At 40.4% G+C, this 15,049-nt stretch overlaps 1 protein-coding gene across 1 annotated transcript in view; it reads right to left on the minus strand.

Moving 5' to 3' along the window:
• Nucleotides 1-15,049, minus strand: part of SULF1 (sulfatase 1) — a 162,515-nt gene that overhangs the window by 18,881 nt on the left and 128,585 nt on the right. The window contains exons 15-20 of the mRNA XM_030795160.1: nt 14,342-14,438; nt 13,787-13,881; nt 13,421-13,486; nt 11,984-12,156; nt 1,726-1,868; nt 1,512-1,635 (exon numbers count right to left, since the gene is read on the minus strand). Coding sequence (XP_030651020.1) covers nt 1,512-1,635; nt 1,726-1,868; nt 11,984-12,156; nt 13,421-13,486; nt 13,787-13,881; nt 14,342-14,438 — 698 coding nt within the window. The remainder of the gene's footprint in view (nt 1-1,511; nt 1,636-1,725; nt 1,869-11,983; nt 12,157-13,420; nt 13,487-13,786; nt 13,882-14,341; nt 14,439-15,049) is intronic.

Raw genomic sequence — 15,049 nt, forward strand, 5'->3', positions numbered from 1 at the left:
AAGGGACTCGATCAGATTTCACTAAGTAGAGTTGTTATGTCACCACCAATAAAAGTCCTATGTTCTTTTGGGGAGAAATATCTGGGTATAATATTTCTAGTGCCTCTAATGGTTGGTTGAGATTCCAAGTCTTTGCAGGCTCTTTCTTTCTTTCTTTCTTTCTTTCTTTCTTTCTTTCTTTCTTTCTTTCTTTCTTTCTTTCTTCTTCTTTCTTTCTTTCTTTCTTCTTTCTTTCTTTCTTTCTTTTCTTTTTCTTCTTTTCTTTTTCTTTCTTTCTTTCTCTTTCTTTCTTTTTTTTTTTTTGTAAGATTTGAGGAAAAAGGGCAACAGATAAGCAGGATATTTGAACAGATTTGAGCTGAGTGGGGTCAGTGACCAAAAGACCTATTTTGCAAGTCCAGTCTGCTCTTGACTGATAACTGATTCCACTAAGTGTTAATTGAGAGGTGTTGATTGAGAACTGAGGGTTTATATTTTCTTAGGGGACTCCCAGAACTCAAAAGCCTTTGTGACCCTACAGTGATGGAGATGACAGGTGGTGATGTTGATCATTCTGGGATGGGAATCCCTACCCCTTTCAAGGCATGTGACCCAGAAAGCTGCCCACTTTTACTGCTGATGACCCTGGTTCTGCACCAGGCTCACAGAGAAAACCCAGTGGCACCACAAAAAGCTCCTGCAAACTGCACCCAAATGCCTGTGAGTCCAGCTCTTCACCCTTTTGGAGTTGACATGCCATGCCAAGGTCCATGCCCTTGCCAGCTTTAGTTCTTCCTCCTTCCTTGTATGGACAGCTGGTATTTACATTTCTGCAGAAATCATGAGGAGGAAATGAGTATTTTCATTAACCAGAAAAGAGCTGGGGTGGACACTGAAAAGAACTGCATCTCCATGAAACAAAGGAGAAATAAGCCAGTTTAACACACAGAGCTGGGAAGGAACATCTGGCTGATTCCATTCAGACCCTCTTATATTTTTAGATCCCAAGTTAATGAATTGCTCCAATATCTCTAGTTTCAGATGAAAAATACTGGCAAAAGAAATCTAATTCAGTGTCATAGGTAGGGATCTAACCGGGGGAGCTCCAAACTGGGACAGCAGAAATAGAGCATTATGTCTTTCCATCAAAGTTCTCTTAAAAAAAGAGAATATCCTGGTTTACTTAGAGTATATCTTCAGACTGTTGACAGCAATAACAAACAAATACCCAATGCTTTCATCTCATCTTGCAACAGATGCTTCTATCAGGAATCAAGGTTTACTAATAGAATAGACCTGTGGGAGATATTGGAAGGAAATGCTCACCAAATCTTTTGGTGGATTAAGATTTTCATTAGTACACCCAGAGCTAAACTTACAGATCAAATTGTATTTAGAATTGCCTGGAAAGTGTCTCCTCTAAGTATCTTGAACTATATGTTTCTGTGCAATTAAATGTTTCCAAGAGGGAAAGCTCAGTAACACAAAGAATTTTCCAGATAAAATAGAAAAAATAGTATTTTTTTCCTTACCAACATCAAGATTCTTAGGTCTTGGGTTGCACTGCTTATATCCTTGACAGCTTCTGAGCTCCATTAGTTGTACGTGTAGCTGATTCAAAATGCCTCGTTCTACCGTGTGCACTGTATTTGTGAGCTGTGAATGCAGACAGGACAGTCTATTTAAGCTTATATCTGGTTATCCTATTTCCAACAACCTTCATAAAATGAACATATATTGTCTTACCTGATAAGGATCTGTATTCATATCAAAATACTCCAAAAAGCCAGTAGCAAACTCACAGAAAAGAAAATTATGCGTCTCATTAACTGTACGCAAACACCAGTAGGTGTTATTGTTAGAACTCGTGCAAGCACAGAAAGATCCCACTGTTGGGTAAAAAAGAAAAACACAACAAAACAAAAAGAGTGAAAAACCTTAGGCAGGCTTGCCATTCCAGTGTTCCCCTATCTTTACACTTTAAAGTTCACAATTTCTTTCTTATAAATACTGTGGTTTCATGTTAAGAATAATAATACCTTTCCCCCTGTATGTAAATTTGCTGTGAAACTAGGTGAAAATGGGAAAAAAGATAGGCTTTTTATGGACTGAAGACTAAAGTAAAATTTCAGGCACATTAGTTTATCCTCCCCTTAGCTCTGTTATGCAGTGGTTTCCAAAGAGGGGTGAGTGAGGGAAGTATGAGAAGAAAAATATCAGAATTTATATTTATTCTCTTTTTACAAAAGAAAAATGGTTATTTAATAAAGATATGGAACTAGTACTCTCACTTGTTCTATATGGCAGATGGCCACATGTCACCAATGAAGCATGGAAAGATGGGAGTTTGCAACCAAGAAGGGTTTAGAGAAGCCTTAAGACCAGCCTGGAGGATTTGGGATGGTCTCTGCAACACTCTAGCCTGAGCTAGGCTGTGACCACAAACATCTTTTATACCACATAGCCCTCTGGTTAACTTGTAGAATGTATGCAGAAGAGATGTCCCATTTATAATCAACTCATCCACTCTTCTGTTTACAAAAGGGCACATGTTCCAAATTTGCTGACCTTTCTTGAATTTCAGAAATGTGCTGCCTAACAAGTATTTTTTAAGAGATGGGGTCTCTCTATGTTACCCAGGCTGGACTAGAACTCCTGGGCTCAAGTGATCCTCAGCTTCCCAAGTAGCTGGGACTACAGGCATGCACCACTGTGCCTGGCCCAGCAAAATTTTTTTAAAAACAATTATTAGGTTGGTGCAAACGTAATTACGGTTTTTGCATTATTGAAATTTGCTGTTTGATATCGGAATACATTCTTAAATAAATGTAGTTATATTAATCATCATTTTAATAGGCATTTCTTGCTTTATTTTTTTGCTAATAATGTATTACTTGCTCTTCATGTTTATTTTAGACTATGGAAATGGTGTTAGACAAAAACTAAATTCGAGTGATTTTCTTATTAGAGTTCAAAATGGATCGTAAAGCAGCAGAGACAACTCGCAACATTAACAAAGCATTTGGCCCAGGAACTGCTAACAAACATTCAGTGGAGTGGTGGTTCAACAAGTTTTGCAAAGGAGATGAAAGCCTTGAAGATGAGTAGTGCAGTGGTGGACCACTGGAAGTTGACAATGACCTTGAGAGCAATCATCGGAGCTGATCCTCTTACAGCTACATGAGAATTTGCGGAAGAACTCAACGTCGACCCTTCTGTGGTCATTCGGCATTTGAAGCAAATCAGAAAGGTGAAAAAGCTCGATAAGTGGGTGCCTTATGAGCTGAGAAGAAAATAAAAAATATCGTCGTTTTGAAGTGTTGTCTTCTCTTATTCTATGCAACAACAATGAACCATTTCTTAACCAGATTGTGACGTGCGATGAACAGCTCAGTTGCTGGAACAAGAAGAAGCTCCAAAGCACTTCCCAAAGTCAAATTCACACCAAAAAAGGTCATGGTCACTGTTAGATGGTCTGCTGCTGTTCTGATCCACTACAGCTTTCTGAATCCTGGCCAAACCAGTACATCTGAGAAGTATGATGAGATGCATCAAAAACTGCAATGTCTGCAGCCGGCACTGGTCAACAGAAAGGGCCCAATTCTCCACGACAATGCCTGACTGAATGTCGCACAACCAACGCTTCAAAAGTTGAACAAATTAGGCTACGAAGTTTTGCCTCATCTGCTGTATTCACCTGACCTCTCACCAACCGACTACCACTTCTTCAAGCATCTCGACAACTTTCTGTAGGGAAAACGTTTCCACAACCAACAGAACGTAGAAAATGCTTTCCAAGAGTTCACTGAATCCTGAAGCACGAATTTTTTTTTTTTTTTGAGGCGGAGTCTCGCTCTGTCGCCCAGGCTGGAATGCAGTGGAGCTGTCTCGGCTCACTGCAAGCTCCGCCTCCCAGCTCACACTATTCTCCTGCCTCAGCCTCCCGAGTAGCTGGGACTACAGGCGCCAGCCACCACGCCCAGCTAATTTTTTGTATTTTTAGTAGAGACGGGATTTCACCATGTTAGGATGGTCTCGAGCTCCTGATCTCGTGATCTGCCCACCTCGGCCTCCCAAAGTGTTGGGATTACAGGTGTGAGCCACCGCGCCTGGTTTGAAACACGAATTTTTATGCTACAGGAATAAACAAACTTATTTCTCATGGCAAAAATGTGTTGAGTGTAATGTTTCCTATTTTGATTGAGAAAGATGTGTTTGAGCCCAGTTATAATGATTTAAAATTCATGGTCTGAAACTGCAATTGCTTTTGCACCAATCTAATAGGATAGGTACACATAATGAGCATTCCTTGTGCACTATGTACTTTAGCTCATTTAATCCTCAAAGCCACTTCTTGAGACAGAGGTTATTATTATCATCCTCATGTTAACAGATGGAAAAACCCGAGGCACAGAGATGTTAAGTAATTCGTCCAAGGTCACATGGCTGACAACTGGTTGCACTGGGATCTGGCTACAGAGTTTACTTTTTTTTTTTTTTTTGAGATAGTGTCTTGCTCTGTTGCCCAAGCTTGAGTGCAGTGGCATGATTAATTCTCACTGCAGCTTCGACCTCCCAGGCTCAAGCGATCCTGTCACTTCAGCTGCCTGTGTTGCTGGGACTGCAGGTATGCACCATCACACCCGGCCAATATTTTATTTTTTGTAGAGATGGGTCTTGGCATGTTGCCTAGGCTGGTCTCGAACTCCGACACTCAAGCGATCTGCCTGCCTCAGTCTCTCAAAGTGTTGGGCTTACAGGCATGAGCCACCACGCCCGCCCAAGAGTTTACTCTTAATTACTAGACTCTGCTGTCCTATGTAGTATCAGACACACTAAATCTGTCCCCTTAGGCTAAAAGAGATGTTTTAAACAATGAATGAGAAATGATTTTAAAAACTTATTTTAATAGACTATTTTTTAGTGCGGTTTTGAGTGAAAAGTACAGAGCATTCTCATATAACCCCAGTCCCCACAGATACATAACCTCTCTCACCATAGACATCCCTCACCAGGGTGGCACATTTGTTACAATCAAGGAACCTATATTGACACATCATTGTTCCTCAAAGTTCATAGTTTACATTTGCATTCACTCTTGGTGTTGCACATCCTGTGGGTTTGGACAATGCATGATGACATTTATCTGCCATTGTTGTATCACACAGATAGTTTCACTGCTCTAAAAATCCTGTGTTCTGCCTATTCACTCCGTCTCCCTCCAGGAATGATTTGTTTTTAGTTGATTAGCTAATTTAATTATTTTTACACGGTCGGGTGCGGTGGCTCATGGTTTAAGAGTGTAAAAGCTGGCTGGGCACAGTGACTCACACCTATAATCCCAGCACTTTGAGATGCTGCAGTGGGCAGATCACCTGAGGTCAGGAGTTCGAGACCATCCTGGCCAACATGGCGAAACCCCGTCTCTACTAAAAATACAAAAATTAGCCAGGCATAGTGGCGGGCACCTGTAATCCCAGCTGAGGCAGGAGAATCGCTTGAACCCGGGAGGTGGAGGTTGCAGTGAGCCAAGATCGCGCCACTGCACTCCAGCCTGGGAGTCAAGAGTGAAACTCCATCTCAAAAAGAAGAAAAAAATTTTTTTACACATTATGTTCTCCAACTTAAAACTTGTATTCTCTCTCTCTCTCTTTTTTTTTCTTTGAGACAGGGTCTCACTCTATCGCCCAGTGGCGTGATCTGCAGCCTCCTCCACTGGGGCTCAAGTGACCCTCCCACCTCAGCCTCCCAAGTAGCTGGGACTACAGGCAAGCCCGGACAATTTTCGTATTTTTTTGTAGAGATAGGGCTTCACCATGTTGCCCAGGCTGGTCTTGAACTCCTGGGCTCAAGTGATCCACCTGCCTTGGCTTCCCAAAGTGCTGGGATTACAGGTGTGAGTCACTGTGCCCAGCCAACTTTTACACTCTTAAACCTTTCATATCCTTTCTGATCTTTTATTTAATGCAGTCTTTGTAATAGATGTGCACCTTTTAAGTAAAATATGTTACCACATTTATAATAACTTATGACAATAATTCTAGGAATGTCACCTAATGAAAACCATCTATTCTAAAGAACTTCTAAATTATATTAAAACATTAAAAAGCCTTAATACTTGAGATTTGATATAAACAAATCAGATAACAAACTACATATGCTTATTTCAAACAAAGACCTAAAGCTTATAGGAAATGATCTGAAGGGGTAGCTGTGGGGAAAAAATCCTAAATTGAATTGAATGAACCAGATTAGATCAAATACAGGCAAAGAAAAGATAATATCTTAAAAATGGATAATTGAAAATGCGTTCATTATATGACTTTTCATTAAAAGATCTCTAAATATGTTATTTATAACATATTATTTATATGTGAACATTTATCTCACATCTACATACATTAAAAAGCATGGAACCCAAATTTTCGTATCTGTGTAGAAATCTTCCAAATTAACAGTTTAAATGGGTTTTAAACTTGTTTCATGAAATATACAAATACAATACTTTTGTATTTGCAAGAATAATTGATCAATCTCAGGGAGGATAGACATTTAAAAGTGTAATTTCAATAGAGATGACTGCCTAGCTAATGGAGGCATTAAAAAATACCTAACATAGATGATGGGCTGATGGGTGCAGCAAACCACCATGGCACGTGTTTTCCTATGTAAAAAAACTGCACGTTCTGCACATGTACCCCAGAACTTAAAATATAATAAAAATAAAAATAATAAAATAAATACATAAATGAATGTCCTGGCCGGGCACGGTAGCTCACACCTGTAATTCCAGCACTTTGGGAGGCCAAGGTGGGTGGATCACCTGAGGTCAGGTGATCTCAGGTGAGGTCAGCATGGTCAACATGGTGAAACCCTGTCTCTACTAAAAATACAAAAAAATTAGCTGGGCGTGGTGGCGGCTGCCTGTAATCCCAGCTACTCAGGAGGCTGAGGCAAGAGAACCACTTGAACCCAAGAGGCGGAGGTTGCAGTGAGCTGAGAACGCACCATTGCACTCCATCCTGGGCAACACGAGCGAAACTCCGTCTCAAAAAAAAAAAAAAAAAAAAAAAAAAATGTCCTGATTGACTCAGCATGCCGTGAAGCACATTTATGGAACCAGAAAATCTTTCTGAGTCACCTTTCATATGAAAGCAATTAAGATCACACATCAAACATAAACTGAATGTCTCATTGCATTGTTAAGTGGGACACTGAGATTTGTTTTCCTTAAGCACTCTTTAATAAGTGAGAACAAAATGTTTTGGGACCTCCAAAGAATATGAAAACTATTTTTAAAAACTCTTTTTTAAACCTTTATCTCAAACTTTAAATTTCTATTTTGTGTATTTTCTTTTTCTTTCTTTTCTTTTTATTTCTTCTTCTGACATGGGGTCTCACTCTGTCACCCAGGCTGCAGTGTAGTCACGGCTCACTGCAGCCTTCACCTCTCATGCTCAAGTGATCCTCCCACCTCAGCCTCCCAGGTAGCTGGGACTACAGGCGGGCACCACCAAGCCCAGCTAATTTTTGTATTTTTTGTAGAGACAGGGTTTCACCACGTTGCTCAGGCCGGTCTTGAACTCCTGGGCTCAACTGATCCTCTGACCTTGGCCTCCCAAAGTGCTGGGATTACAGGCATGAATCTCTGTTCTTGGCCTTTTTATTTTGTATGTTTTCATAATACGCAGGCATGTTTGTCTAGTACTGTAGTGTTTATTTTAAAAATTGATATGGGTACTTAATAAAAAAAATGTTTAGAGACCATTGCACTGGAGGATCTTGTGCCTGGGTGGATTTGACTTTTCTTTTCTTCCTCTTTTTTTCATGTTATTGAGTATTACTGTGCCAAGGGCTTAAGTTGACATAGCAAATATGAGGAATATAGCAATAATATTATTAAAATATGTAATAGAAAATGGATAAAAATATTTAAGCATAGCACACACAGTATTACTTTTTTGAAATTTTTACTTTAGTATATATATTACATATACACAAAGATACACATATATACTTGTGTATGTGCACATATGTGTATAGGATCCTGATATAAGGTGCATTTTTTACTGTGGCTTTTTGGGAAAAAATTCTGGAAGCCACTGTCCTAGAATATCAGAGCACCAAGAATACCTTGTGTATCAGAAGGAGCATCAAATTTGGTATTGAATGGGATCAGTTCCTAATTCGCTCCTGTGTACAAGAGCAGAGTGATAGCAGGCACGTGCCTCACTCACCAGCACAGTGACACCCAGTGGCAGGCACTCAGAGCTTTGTTAAATTGACACGAGTTGATTTGATCTGGACAGGGTGGCCTGCTTGTTTGTTTATTTATTCACCTAAAATTGACAAGCAATTCCTTTGGGTCAGGAATACAGTATCACACAGACATGGTTTCTTATCTTGAGAAACCCACAGTCTAGTGGAAAGGACAACAATTAAGCAAAAACAATAGTCCAAAAATCTATGATTACAAATGTGATACGTCCCATGGGGGAAAAACAGAGCTTGCTGATAGAGCGTATCAAATGGGCGGACCCTAGTCTGAGGCACAGAGAGGGTGTCCACGAGCAGTGACACCGCAATTGAGGTCTGAAGGGTGAGTAGTGTTTTCTGGGCACGGGGCTGTGGGCAAGAGCCTTCCAGGGAGGGGAAACAAGTGCAAAAGCCCCATGGCAAGAGGGAGCTTGAGATGCTTGTGGAATAAAGAGAAGCTGAGTGGCTGAAGCAGGCAAGAACAGGAGGCAATGGTCCCAGCGTAGGATTGGATAGGAGCATATGGGGTTTTGTTGGATATGTTAAGGATTTTGCTATATTTTATTTTATTTTTGAGACAGGGTCTCACTCTATTGCCCAGGCTGTAGTGTGATGGCATGATCACAGCTCACTGCAGCCTCAGCCTTCTGGGGTCAGGTAAAGAGATTCTGCTCTTTAGCTTAAGAAAAGCGGGTGTCAATGGTGCTGGGAAAACTGGCTAGCCATATGTAGAAAGCTGAAACTGGATCCCTTCCTTACAGCTTATACAAAAATTAATTCAAGATGGATTAAAGACTTACATGTTAGACCTAAAACCATAAAAACCCTAGAAGAAAACCTAGGCATTACCATTCAGGACATAGGCATGGGCAAGGACTTCATGACTACAACACCAAAAGCAATGGCAACAAAAGCCAAAATTGACAAATGGGATCTAATTAAACTAAAGAGCTTCTGCACAGCAAAAGAAACTACCATCAGAGTGAACAGGCAACCTACAGAATGGGAGAAAATTTTTGCAACCTACTTATCTGACAAAGGGCTAATATCCAGAATCTACAATGAACTCAAACGAATTTACAAGAAAAAAAACAAACAACCCCATCAAAAAGTGGGCAAAGGACATGAACAGACACTTCTCAAAAGAAGACATTTATGCAGCCAAAAAACACATGAAAAAATGCTCATCATCACTGGCCATCAGAGAAATGCAAATCAAAACCACAATGAGATACCATCTCACACCAGTTAGAATGGTGATCATTAAAAAGTCAGGAAACAACAGGTGCTGGAGAGGATGTGGAGAAATAGGAACACTTTTACACGGTTGGTGGGACTGTAAACTAGTTCAACCATTGGGGAAGTCAGTGTGGCGATTCCTCGGGGATCTAGAACTAGAAATACCATTTGACCCAGCCATCCATTACTGGGTATATACCCAAAGGACTATAAATCATGCTGCTATAAAGACACATGCACACGTGTGTTTATTGCGGCACTATTCACAATAGCAAAGACTTGGAACCAACCCAAATGTCCAACAACGATAGACTAGATTAAGAAAATGTGGCACATATACACCACGGAATACTATGCAGCCATAAAAAATGATGAGTTCATGTCCTTTGTAGGGACATGGATGAAACCGGAAAACATCATTCTCAGTAAACTATCTCAAGGACAGAAAACCAAGCACCACATGTTCTCACTCATAGGTGGGAATTGAACAATGAGAACTCATGGACACAGGAAGGGGAACATCACACTCCGGGGACTGTTGTGGGGTGGGGGTAGGGGGGAGGGACAGCATTAGGAGATATACCTAATGCTAAATGACGAGTTAATGGGTGCAACAAACCAACATGGCACATGGATACATATGTAACAAACCTGCACATTGTGCACATGTACCCTAAAACCTAAAGTATAATAATAAAAAAATAAGAAGAAGAAGAAAAAAAAGAAAAGCAGGTGTCATTAAAAGATCACCCTAGCTCCTCTGAGCAGGATGGACTGGTGAGGACCAGAGGGGAGCCTGGGAGGCCACAGAGGAGGTCTGGCAGTGGCCGAGGTAAGAAATGGTGGTGGCTTGAGCAGGATGGCCTCAACTCAGATGACAAAAACAGAGAGAGCTATGAAGGGCCTCCTTCTGCCATAAGTAACTATAACCTTGTGTTTTGCAATGCTTCAGCTTTCAAGGAGCTTCCACTCCTGGATACACCAAAGGCGAGACTTCCTCAGGACCTCTGCTTGCACTGTTCCCTCTGCCTGGAACATGCTCCCTCCCACAGGGATCGCTTCTCCCCATCCTTTAGGTTTCAGCCTAAATTTCACCTCAAAGATCCGTCTTCCCCACCCTCTCTGAAAGAGTCCCATTTAAAAATGTTGACACAGGAATGGGAATATCACACACTGGGGACTGTTGTGGGGTGGGGGGAGGGGGAAGGGATAGCATTAGGAGATATACCTAATGTTAAATGACCAGTTAATGGATGCAGCACACCAACATGGCACATGGATACATATGTAACAAACCTGCACGTTGTGCACATGTACCCTAAAACTTAAAGTATAATAATAATAAAAAACAACAAAAAAATGTTGATCACTGTTTCCTTCATAGCATTACTACAACTCATAATTATTTTATTTATTTCATTTACTTTCTTTTTTTTCTACCTGTACCCCATTAAAATATATTATGAGCACAGAAAATAAAGTGTCTTGCTAAATGTTGCGTCCCCAGTTACTGTCCCCAGCGATTTGAATAACCCTCAGGGATTCCCACACCACAGTTTCAGAAACTATATTAAAAGTTAAATGCTGTGACTTTAAGAGTTCATTCGGCCTGCATGTGATTTTAAACAGAAATGCAAACATGGACCCTGAAATCAAGAAACATCAAAATGGAAAGGGAAAACCTAAAGTCTCCTGGACAAGCCCTAGATCCCCCCAAGAATGGTCTATTAATTCTTTGGAGTGTCCAAATCCCAGTTTGAGAAACAGTAGCCCGGGTGGTCTCTAGTGAGCTTCTCAGTTAGAAGATTTTGTGTTTCGTCTACTCTCTAGGCTGGTAAGCTTCAATCAGAGGATGTACTATAAGAATGTAGGGTATTTACTTCTATATGGCTTCAGTGAATAATGTGCACAGGCCACTAAAGAAAATATAAGCACTAATTTTAAAAGTGCACAAATGTTATTATTCCATATCCTTAGCAATTCAATATAAAACCAAATAATTTTGTAGAGTGTCTATTATTCTACAAGTCTAGTGTTGGTACTGAAGTGGACTGAGAATAAGTAGAATATGGGCCCTGCATTTAAGAGGCTTTTACCATTCTTTGACTTCCTTTTATTACACTTACGTACTTGAAATAAAGCAGAAACAAAATCTATTTGGGGCAAAATTGTTCATCCATTTACGGGATGTTCATCCATTGCGTTATTTAGCTATAGCACAGTCCTACTGGGTAAAAGCTGTGCCAGGTGCTAGGTATTATGTGAAACAACATCATCAGGAGGAAAAACCCAGGGAGAAGCTTGGCATTATCAAACAAAATACCAGAAAAAATGTAAAGAAAACAGTAATATTTGGCAAAATCATTTGAGTTTCCACTATAGAGTAGAATATGATGCCTTTCCCTTCAATCTTTGTAGACTCCTCGTTTTATGCTGAATTTCTGATCTAAGTTATGAGTCGCTGTCTCTGCATGGCGGCAAGAAGTGGCATTTGGAACAAGCAACTTACGGTTCCAGAACGGGGCTGTCTGCCAGTGGTTGTTGTCATGCGTGAAGCAAGTGAGGCCAGGCAGGCTGCACTCTTCCCCCTTCCTCTGCCGTCTCTTCTCCTTCCTCTCCTTCTTCCTCCTACGGTTCTCCTTGAAAAGTTGCAGTTTGCTATCTACTTCCTGAGCAGCCTCCCTGTTCCAAGAGAAGGGATTATTTTGAGTGTTCAGAAGGCACTTTCTCAATTAAAAATAGGCTTGTTGCTGTGAGTCTTGCACAAATATTTAGATGCTTGATAAGAGATAAGGGACGACCTTCATTTTGTATAGAGGGACTTAAAATAGAATCAGGAATAGTGAAGGCAGGCCGGGCACAGTGGCTTGTGCCTGTAATCCCAGCACTTTGGGAGGCTAAGGCAGGCGGATCACTTGAGGTCACGAGTTTGAGATCAGCTTGGCCAACACGGTGAAACCCTGTCTCTGCTAAAAATATAAAAATTAGCCGGATGTGGTGGCGCACACCTGTAGTCCCAGCTACTAGGGAGGATGAGGCACAAGAATCTCTTGAACCCAGGAGGTGGAGGTTGTAGTTAGCCAAGATTGCACCACCACACTAAAGCATGGGCAAAAGAGTGAGACTCTGTCTCAAAAAAACAACAAAAAAGGAATAATGAAGGCAAATGCATTCAGTGACAGCTTTCATGGGACCTTATTGAACCTAAGAGGACCAACATTTTCCTCCTCATGCATGGAAACATTGATGGACATAAATGTTAATGTGAATGACAGGATCCTGCTAGCCACACTCTTTGGACAAATGGCTTATTTTTTTTGGCAGCCAAGTACCAATCAGCCATCGAGTTAAAGGTTAGTTGAACCAGATGGCTTGGATTAAAAAGTTTAAAAAATTCTTTGACAAATTCTACTAAACAAGTTTAGATAGCCTTTATTTTTTAGAATTATTTTTTATTATTTTGTTTTTTTATATAAAAGGCTTAAACTTTGTTGAATTTAAATACTAAATCTCCTTCACATGCAAATTTTGCTATTATTTTAAAAAATTTGTATTTCTTCCCACTTTCAGAATTCAGCACTATTCCAGGCTGCCCTATAGAACACCGACTGCATTGAGAGAGTCTGTAACCCTCAAGCACTCTCCACAGAAAGCAGTGCATGGAGTAAAATCTAGTTACTGGTCCCATCTGCCAGGTAGGGAGCACTCGCAGAATGACAGTGGAGTTCAGCATGGCTCCCCAGCAAAGGATGCCAAGAGCATTGCCATGGTCCCTTGGTGAAGTGGGGCTTTGCTTTCAACTTCATGAGCTAGGTGCCCTCCTAGATGGATCTACTTCTTCTGAAGCGGCACTGCAGGAAACACAGGGGTCCCTCCAGCCTCTTCGAAGGGCCAGGTGGACAGTCATTGACTCCCAGAAAATGTGGAAAACAAGAGAGTTACTTACTTGAATGGGTGAAGATGGCTCTTTAATTTCTCTTGCTTTTTTACACCTTTCTCTTTATTGTAATAGCTGCAGGTGAGAAGATTAAAAAGTGAGCCTTCATAGCCTTGCATTGGATCAAAGTGTTCATTTTATAAAAAGAAAGCAAAATAGAATGAAGGCAGTGATATTGTAAGTATTTTAGCTGAATGGGACTTTTTACTTTCTGCTTAAGTTTAAGCATATTTAATTTGACTTAAATAGCTTAGGTTATCATACTCTACGACAATACATTCTATAGGTAAAAGAGAAAAATGAGCCCAGTGCTAATGCCTCTGGCTTGTGTGAAAATGAATTTGGGAAGTGGAGCATGGATGGAAACAAGCTCACCTTTGTTTACTGCAGCTGCATTCCTCAGGCTTCCTTCTCTTCAGATGTCCTCTCACTTCTCTTAAATTCTTAATTTTATCTTGCAGAGCTTCAATCTGGAAAACATGTTTTCAAGCAATTTCATATTAAGATCAGTATTTTCTTTACAAAGTACTTTTCTTTTCACCTTGTTATCTCTGTTCTGTAATAATAGCCATTCATCTGAGATGATACTTAACATAGAAACAAACTGGGCATAGAATATGTCTGTATAGACTCTATATTCCAACCCATGTGTTATAGATAAACATTAGCAGATTCCTCTTTTATAACTGAATCACTTTCTCACAGATTTCAAAAGACCATTGAGTCAGTTCCCAGTCTCTTCTCATACTCTATATTGTTTTCAGTAGGACTATCATTAAATCACTGGAGAAAAACAAATAACTTTTTTTTGTATTTTTTCACATAATTATAGATGATGTGTATCTATGGTATGTCCCACCAGACACAGCAGGGCTGGCAGGCCGAGTTTGAATTTGGAATATGTCTGACAATCACATAACCATGACTAACCTCTTTGTCAATGTATGCCTTATGGTCCTTCCATGCTCTGGCCGATTGGTACAGTTCTCTCTCACAATGGATAGTGTCATTGGGAAGAATAAAACACCTGCAAAACAAACCAAAACCATGTGAAATAGGTTTATATTCTAATAGTAGAAAACACTAAAGATAGCAAAGAGAACTTTTAATCCTCAAAATCCTTAATGTTGATACATGCAGTAACCGTTGAGCTGATCCAAGCCCAGCATCAATGGGAATATGTTCTAGCCACCAGTGAGGACAAAATGTCACATGGGTGGATGGTGTCACAGCTCTGTGACTGAGATCATCCCTACGACCACTTTTCAAGGCAGTTCTCAATATTCACACCCCCATGAACAGGATAACACCAAAAAACTCAAGTTCAAATAGACATAGAACAAAAGGGACCTTTCACATCATGATGCAAATGGCTTGTTTGAAGAAAAGCAGATTCAGAAGGGGAGTATTCATTCCACTCATTTTGTTAAAAAGAGACTGCCTTAAGTACCCCACTGAGTTTTGAAGTAAAGAAACAGCCCCAGGGATAGACAGCAGGTGGGATGTGGAGTTAATCAACAATGTAAGAGAAATGCATTCTGGTCTAAACCCCTTAGTATATAACTGTATCAACTTCAGGCACCAGGAGACCAGAGCCTCAGAGATAAAAATCCTGGCAGAGCATACAGTGCCCCATCT

This window comes from Nomascus leucogenys, chromosome 16, assembly GCF_006542625.1.
Source record: "Nomascus leucogenys isolate Asia chromosome 16, Asia_NLE_v1, whole genome shotgun sequence".
NCBI classification, from domain to species: domain Eukaryota; kingdom Metazoa; phylum Chordata; class Mammalia; order Primates; family Hylobatidae; genus Nomascus; species Nomascus leucogenys.